The sequence below is a fragment of the Muscardinus avellanarius genome (assembly GCF_963383645.1).
Source record: "Muscardinus avellanarius genome assembly, chromosome: 9".
NCBI lineage: Eukaryota > Metazoa > Chordata > Mammalia > Rodentia > Gliridae > Muscardinus > Muscardinus avellanarius.
The window spans coordinates 88,655,972-88,663,535 of NC_137795.1; the positions used below are offsets into that span (position 1 = coordinate 88,655,972).

The 7,564-nt window shown below is 57.1% G+C and overlaps 1 protein-coding gene across 3 annotated transcripts; it reads left to right on the forward strand.

Moving 5' to 3' along the window:
• Positions 1–1,050: 1,050 nt before the first annotated feature.
• IRF5 (interferon regulatory factor 5) lies at positions 1,051–6,531 on the forward strand (the record flags this gene model as incomplete). Of its 3 annotated transcripts, XM_080701344.1 has the most annotated exons (8): positions 1,051–1,245; positions 3,773–3,962; positions 4,284–4,348; positions 4,763–4,796; positions 4,975–5,244; positions 5,463–5,855; positions 5,942–6,060; positions 6,278–6,531. In XM_080701344.1, the coding sequence occupies 8 exons, from the start codon at positions 1,051–1,053 to the stop codon at positions 6,521–6,523; spliced, it is 1,512 nt and encodes a 503-aa protein (XP_080557470.1). In that variant the 3' UTR covers positions 6,524–6,531. The 3 variants fall into 3 exon arrangements, with proteins under 3 accessions (XP_080557470.1, XP_080557471.1, XP_080557472.1); XM_080701345.1 differs by lacking the exon at positions 4,763–4,796 and having other exon boundaries at positions 4,284–4,352; positions 4,981–5,244; XM_080701346.1 differs by lacking the exon at positions 4,975–5,244.
• Between the last annotated feature and the right edge of the window lie 1,033 nt (positions 6,532–7,564).

Here is a 7,564-nt window from a genome sequence, read left to right on the forward strand (position 1 = left end):
TGAGGAGCTGGCGGTGGTATGATGGCTCCTGCCTGGTGTCTGACCTAGGGTTCAGAGTTAAGGGCCAGAGGCCATGGACGAGGGAAGAGAGGGCCAGGAGGGCCTCCAGACTGTGGAGTTTCTGGTTCTGGGTCTGGAGACGGGGTGGGCAAGTGGAGGGGGCGCTTGGGGTTGTAAGTGTCCTGCCAGCCCGGCTGCTGGGGAGGGCCCTGCTCCCACGGCCTGTAGCACTGGCCTGCTCTGAGGGGCTTCCCAGATGGCCAGTGAATGTGTCCAGCGAGAGGGGAAGGGGCAGGAACCAGAGGCTAGGAGACCAAAGGCCTCTGAGGGGTAAGAGCTGAGCTTGGGGAGGCTGTCCTGGCTGGAGGTAGATGGAACGGATGGCTGGGTTTCTCTGAAGAGGTGGGGGTGGGAGAATCTTCATCCCTGAGGGAAACTGAGGAAGGATGGAAGCTCCAGGAACATGTTCTGTTTTGCTAAGGCTAGATTTTCTTGAAGCGTGAGATGGGATTCTTGTTTCCAGGATTTGTCGGCAGGGTTCTCAAGGGAAAGAGGCTGAGAAAAAACAGGCCGGGCCGGGATGGGTGGGTCAGGCGTGGTGGACACAGCCTGGTCCTATGGGGTGCTCAGCCCACCTGTCAGCCCCCCTTGGCCCATGGGAGCTGAGCTGTGCCCCAGGTGTCGGGCAGTCCCTGACTGTGGCTGCCCCTCCAGGGCCAGGGGTTGGCCCGTTTTGGAGGGAGGTGGCTGAGGGCGGCTCTCAGGCTGGAGACAGCTGGTGCTGTTCCCTGGAGCCTGGATGCTCCCGCCCAGTCCAGAGCATGTGTGGGGGCACCCACAGCACCCCTACCCTGGAAATCCCCTCCTTCCCTTCGGCTCAACACAAGGCACAGACTCACTGACCCTGTGACAAGACAGCCGAGGGTTGGAAAGGAGAATTGGCCTTGAACACTGGGCAGACTGGACAGACGCCATCCGTCGTCGCTCCGGGGACTGTGGCTGCCAATCTGCTGAGGTTCCCCCTTGCCTTCTCCCACAGCACCCTTGGCCATGAGCCAGCCGGCCCCGGGGACTCACCCGCCGCCCCGCCGGGTGCGGCTGAAGCCCTGGCTGGTGGCCCAGGTGAACAGCTGTAAGTACCCAGGGCTTCAGTGGGTCAACGGGGAGAGGAAGTTCTTCTACATCCCCTGGCGCCACGCCACGAGGCACGGCCCCTTCCAAGATGGAGACAACACTATCTTCAAGGTAAGCCCTGGTTACCACCCTGGCCTCCCAGGAGCGGGTCTCTGCAGGCTGGCCCTCTGGCAGCTCCCTTGCTGCACTGATGCCTAGACTGAGGGGGTGCAGGTGCAGCCACAGGGTCGCTTTTTCTGCCTCATACGCCAGAGCAAGGGGAATCCAGGTCCCTGGGAGACCGTCCTGTGACTCCTACCCACCCCCGTTACTCAGGAGTACATACTCAGCATCCACATAGATGAATAAAGCCGCCAGTTAGCTCAGAATATGATCTTTTTGCAGTACCAGGGATTAAAGTCAGGTGCACTCCTGAGCCACGTCCCCAACCCATTTCTTACCTGAGTCAGTCTTTTGTTAAGTTGCCCAGGTTGGTCTTAACCTTGTGATGCTCCTGCCTCAGCGTCCTGAGTAGCCGGGAGTACAGGTAGGTGCCACCATGCCCCACTCTCACCTAGCAGTAATCTTTTTTTTTTTTTTTTTGGTGGTACTGGGGTTCCTGGAAGCCCTTCTACCTCCGGGCTACACCCCCAGACCTATTTTTACATTTTTATTTGGAAACAGGGTCTCCTAAGCCAGCGCGCGCGGCTGGCTTCGAACCTGCACAATCCTCCTGTCTCTGCCTCCCAAGCGTGGGGATTACAAGCGTGCGCCACCACGCCCGGCCTAGCAGTAATCTTAACATTAGGAGGTCCCTACTATCATAGTTTTATCATAGAAAATATAATTGCTAATACTTTAAGTTTTTTGCACGTGTCTATGAAATGCAAAGTTGGAGCCAAGCCGTGTGTGTTCTGTTGTGATAACCTGCACTTCTTTTTCCTCTTCCTTCCTGCACTGGGGATTGGACTCCAGGCAGTGTGCGTGCTAGGCAAGCACTCTACGGCCAAGCTACCTCCCCAGCTCTTCTTATTTTGTCTGGAGACAGGAGCTCACTCTACTGTCCAGGCTGTCCTTGAACTTGCAGCCTTCCTGCCTGAGCCCCACAGTTGTTGGGATTACAGGCGTGGGCCAGCGCGCTTTCCTTTCCAATGTATGTCCACAGCACTTTTATCGGCTGTGGAACATTCCACCGGAAGGATTTAGCACAAATCCGTCACCCAGGCCCAGTGTTGGGATGCTTCAGGCTGCTTTTAGTGTTTTCAATGTGGTAAAAAACACATTGCCACACAGACTCCCTTAACTCCTACCCTTTATTCTTCTTAAATGATTTATTTGGGCTAGTTAAATCTTAAATGACTTATTATTGGGTCAAAGAGAATGCTTTTTTTTTTTTGTGGTGGTACTGGGGTTCTTGGAAGCCCTTCTACCTCTGGGCTACACTCCCAGACCTATTTTTACATTTTTATTTGGAAACAGGGTCTCCTAAGCCAGCGCATGCGGCTGGCTTCGAACCTGCGCGATCCTCCTGTCTCTGCCTCCCAAGCGTGGGGATTACGAGCGTGTGCCACCACGCCCGGCCTGAGAATGCTTATTTTTAAAACTTTGGATTCTTGGCTTTTACACTTGAACCTTACTTTCAAATCCATGTCTTATTTTTAACAGATAACAGTCACATGATTCAAAATGAAAACTATGTGAAATGATTTGCAAAAAGTCCTTTTGTAGCTGGGTGTGGTGGCGCACGCTTATAATCCCAGCATTCAGGAGGCCGAGACAGCCCTATTTTATTTTTAATTTTGAAATAGGGTCTAAGTTGCAGAAGGCCTCTGAGTACTGAGGCTGGCTGTGAACCTGTGACCCTCCCGTCTCAGCTTCTTGAGTATTGCGGCTGTGCACTACTGCTCCTGGCTGATCTTTGCTTTTCAAATCATGTTGGATCTTTTGTGTTTACAGACACTGCCACAGTGAATACGCTTGTATGTGTAAACTGTTATGTGGTTGCCTCTGTAGCATGTATAATTCTGTAGAAATCAAATTCCTGGGTTAAAGGGTAGAAACCTTTGTAATCCTAACATCACTAAATTGCCATCCAAAATGATTCTACTAGCGGAAAGTATAGCTCAGTGGTAGAGCATGTGCTTAGCAAGTGAGGCCCTAGGTTCGATCCGCAGCCCTGCAACAGCAATAGCAACACTAACGCCGCCAGCAGGAGCACGCCGTCCGCCCTGCGCGCAGGCACAGTTCCGAGTGCTCTGTGGCTCGGACCCCTTGAGTCCTCACTGCCACCGTGAGGAGGAACTGTGAGGGGGCGGAAGCAGAGTCAGCGGGACGCACTGGTGTGCAGCTGGCGGGCGGCACGGTCCAGCTTCAAACCCCTTCTCCACCATGCCACCCTGTCCCCGAGGCTGTACCTATCTGCCCTCCCAGGAGTGGTGGGGGCTGTGAACGTGAAGGCCCCTAGAGCACGCGGGTTTCACCAAGCTTGCTGGAGCCCCGAGAAGGACCGAGTCACCCCCGCTGCAGACAGGGCTCTCAGCTGGGCAGGCTTAGCCTGTGGCTGCAGGGCTCGGCGGCGCCTCCTGTAGGACCTGAGGCAGGCGGGATTAGGTGACGAGGGGGGTTCTCTGTGGTCAGCTGTCCTCTCTTCCTGCCCCAGGCCTGGGCCAAGGAGACAGGGAAATACACCGAGGGCGTGGATGAGGCCGATCCGGCCAAGTGGAAGGCCAACCTGCGCTGTGCCCTCAACAAGAGCCGAGACTTCCGCCTCATCTATGACGGGCCCCGGGACATGCCACCTCAGCCCTACAAGATCTACGAGGTCTGCGCCAATGGCCCTGCGGCCACAGGTACCATGCCCAGCCCCGTGGGCTGCCCGGGAGGCTGTGCCATGACCTCTGGGTGTGTGGCGGTCCAGAATGTGCTGCAGTGCTCTATTAGGGCATAAGCCGGGGGTCCACAGGAATGGCTTGGAGAGGGTCACAGCTCCAGATGTTTCTTCCTCACCACAGCCCTTGTCTGGCTCTTGGATTCAGGGGCGGTCCCTACGGGCGCCCTTCACCTCACCGGGTTTGAGCAGAAGGACTCGGGCTGCTCCGAAGGAGCCTTGGCTGGCCTGACTCTGGCTCCACCGTGGCCTCTCCTGTCTTTGTCTCTTCCTTGCTGTGCAGAGTCCCAGCCCACTGACAGTTTCCTTGTGGGTGCAGGAGAGGAGGAGGAGGACGATGAGGAGGAGGCCTGTGGGGCCGGGCAGCGGGAAGGGGGCCATCCCCAGCTGCCCGCACCAACCACCGATGAGGTAGGGTCAGCAGCACTGGTCCGCTCTGGGGCTGAGCAGTCTTTTGCTTTGGTCCCACTGCCCTCTGCGGCTCTTCTCCTAGGGTTGTGAAGGATAGAAACCAAGTCCCCCACCCTGTTACACAGCACGGCACATGTTGACTGCCCCAGTTGGGCTCGGCGGTAGGCTGCCTGCAGGAGGCCAATGGGGAGACACAGCACTGAGTGCTTTGACGCCCTGTCTGGGTGACAGCTGGAGCCGGGGCTGGGTCTGGCCTCTGCTGAGCCTAAGCCTGGGGATGTCAGATGGACTTAGTAACCTCTCCTCTCTTCCCTCCCCGCCCTCTTCCCACCTCCTGTGTCTTCCCTGCAGCTCCAGAGGATGCTACCAGGCCTGAGCATCACAGGTGGGGCCGGGAGGTGGTGTGGCTGGGGGTCTAGCATAAGCAGCAGCGAGGGGTACCGTAGGTACCCAGGAGGGGCTGAAAGGAGGCTGGGGGCGGCGGGTCTGGGAGGTGGGGCGCCTGGGAGGCAGTTCCTGGAGGCGGCTTCAAGGGCTCCCTGAATTCACTCTGCGCTCTGTAGAGGCAGCACAGCCGGTCCCGCCTATGGTGTCCTATTCCTTACCCAAAGAAGATGTCAAGTGGCCACCTGCACTCCAGCCGCCTGTGGGGCTGGGCCCCCCTGCTGCGGACCCCAGCCTCCTGGCCCCACCCCCTGGCGACCCTGGCGGCTTTGGGCAGCTTCCCCCTGAGGTCCTGCAGGGCCTGGAGACAGGCCCCCTGGTCGCCACCCTGCCCCCTGCCGGCGAACAACTCTTGCCAGATCTGCTGATCAGCCCCCACATGCTGCCTTGTAAGGACCTTGTGGCTGGGTGGGCTGGACGGAGTAGAGTGCGGCTGGGGCTGAGCAGGGTTTGTAGGAAAGGTGGTCGATGGCAGGGAAGAGAACAAAAGTATGTAGACCAGGCCCTCTTGGGTGGGGGAGAAAGTGGGAGTGCCAGGCGGTTGGGCCTGCCACCTGGCTGCAGGACAGCGAGGGCTCATGGCTGGGGTGGCCCCTCTGCCACGCAGTGACAGACTTGGAGATCAAGTTCCAGTACCGGGGGCGGCCGCCCCATGCCTTTACCATCAGCAACCCGCAAGGCTGCCGGCTCTTCTACAGCCAGCTGGAGGCCACCCAGGACCAGGTGGAACTCTTTGGTCCTGTGAGCCTGGAGCAAGTGCGATTCCCTAGCCCAGAGGACATCCCCAGTGACAAGCAGCGCTTCTACACCAACCAGCTGCTGGATGTCCTGGACCGCGGGCTCATCCTCCAGCTGCAGGGCCAGGACCTGTATGCCATCCGCCTGTGCCAGTGCAAGGTGTTCTGGAGCGGGCCCTGTGCCTCAACCCATGGTTCACACCCGAACCCCATCCAGCGGGAGGTCAAGACCAAACTCTTCAGCCTGGAGCAGTTTCTCAATGGTGAGGCCCGCGCCATGTTCCCCTGGCTACCTCGCCCAGGGCTGGGGTCTAGCCTCCAACTGACCAGGGGCCTTGCTCTCAAACAGAGCTCATCATGTTCCAGAAGGGCCAGACCAGCGCTCCCCCACCCTTCGAGATCTTCTTCTGTTTTGGGGAGGAGTGGCCTGATCGAAAACCCCGAGAGAAGAAGCTCATTACTGTACAGGTGCGCCCTGAGCCCTGCTGCCTTGGCTTGGATACTGGGGATTTGGGGTGGACCCCTGGCCCAGCTCAGGGCTCTCTGGGCAGTGAGACTGGGCTGCCAGAGATCATCCAGGCGGGGTGCGGAGGAGGCAGCCTACCGCCTGCCCCTGGTATACATCCTCACTCACAGCTGGATCTGACAGCCCTGCCATGGTCTCTATCTCCTCTTTGCCCCCCAGGTGGTGCCCATCGCAGCTCGGTTGCTGCTGGAGATGTTCTCAGGGGAGTTTTCTTGGTCAGCTGATAGCATCCGGCTACAGATCTCAAACCCAGACCTCAAAGACCATATGGTGGACCAGTTCAAGGAGCTCCATCACATCTGGCATTCCCAGCAGCGGTTGCAGCCTGTGGCCCAGGCCCCTCCTGTGGCAGGCCTCGGTGCTGGGCAGAGCCCCTGGCCCATGCATCCAGTCGGCATGCAGTAAATAGGCTGCAAGTAGTAGCTGGCCCAGTCTTCCTGTGAAGCTCTGCGGATGGATGAGGCAATACAGTGGCCCCAGCAGGCCTGGCTGGCCGCAGGGTCCTACCTCTGGGTCTCCTGGAATCGGGTTCAGGTCAATAAGTATAGAGAACGGCCAAAGCACCAGGTTCTTTCTGCCTGCAAAGCTGTGCATTGGGGGTTGTGTCTTCCTGGCCTGCCTCTCCTAGAGTTATTCTGGCTTGCCTGGCTCTGGAGACACCCAGCCAGCAGCCCCAGTGAGCAGGAAGGCCCTCACTGGGGGCCTCGTTTTACGAGGGGAATTGCCCAGGATGACCCCTCTCCTGGTCGCCCCATTTCCCCTGGCGGAAAGAGCCAGGAAGTACTGTGGGCTAGGTACCCCAGCAGGGCCTCTGCTGGGCACGGCCTGATTTAGAGTTCCCTAGTTTCTGCCTTACTCCCTCTTCTTCCTTCATCCTGAGATTGATACGAACATTTAAACATCACCAGGCACTTCAGGCTGGCAGTTACCCCTCTTCAGCGCCTAAGGAACTGGGGTAGAAAGAAGAATTTTATGTATTTTTGGATTAAAAAAATGTTTAAAAATGACCCAGTTTATTTACTTTTTCTGGTGCTTGAGCACCGACTTTGCTTTCCAGGAGGAAGCTCGCCGAGGCAAGGGTGTGGAATGGCAAATGTTGCAGTGTGAAACCTGTCCAAGCCGGGTGTAATCTCAGTACTAGGAAGGCTGAGATAGGAGGACTGCAGGTGTGCGGCCAGCCTCAGCTACTTAGTGAGGCCCTGTTTCAAAATAAAGCTCAGAGGTAGAATTCCCTGGGTACTGCAAGAAAATAAAAATAGTAACTGTCCAAATCAACTTTCCCAACAGAAATGGTGAAAAAGGAAGGACTGGGATGATAGTTACACATGGGACCAATTGCAACCTATTCTCCTTAAGTATACCCACATGCTATTAAATACATTAACACACTGTGCAAACCGACAGCTCAGGGTTTGAATCTGGTTCACAGGTGTAATTTTCTGGTGT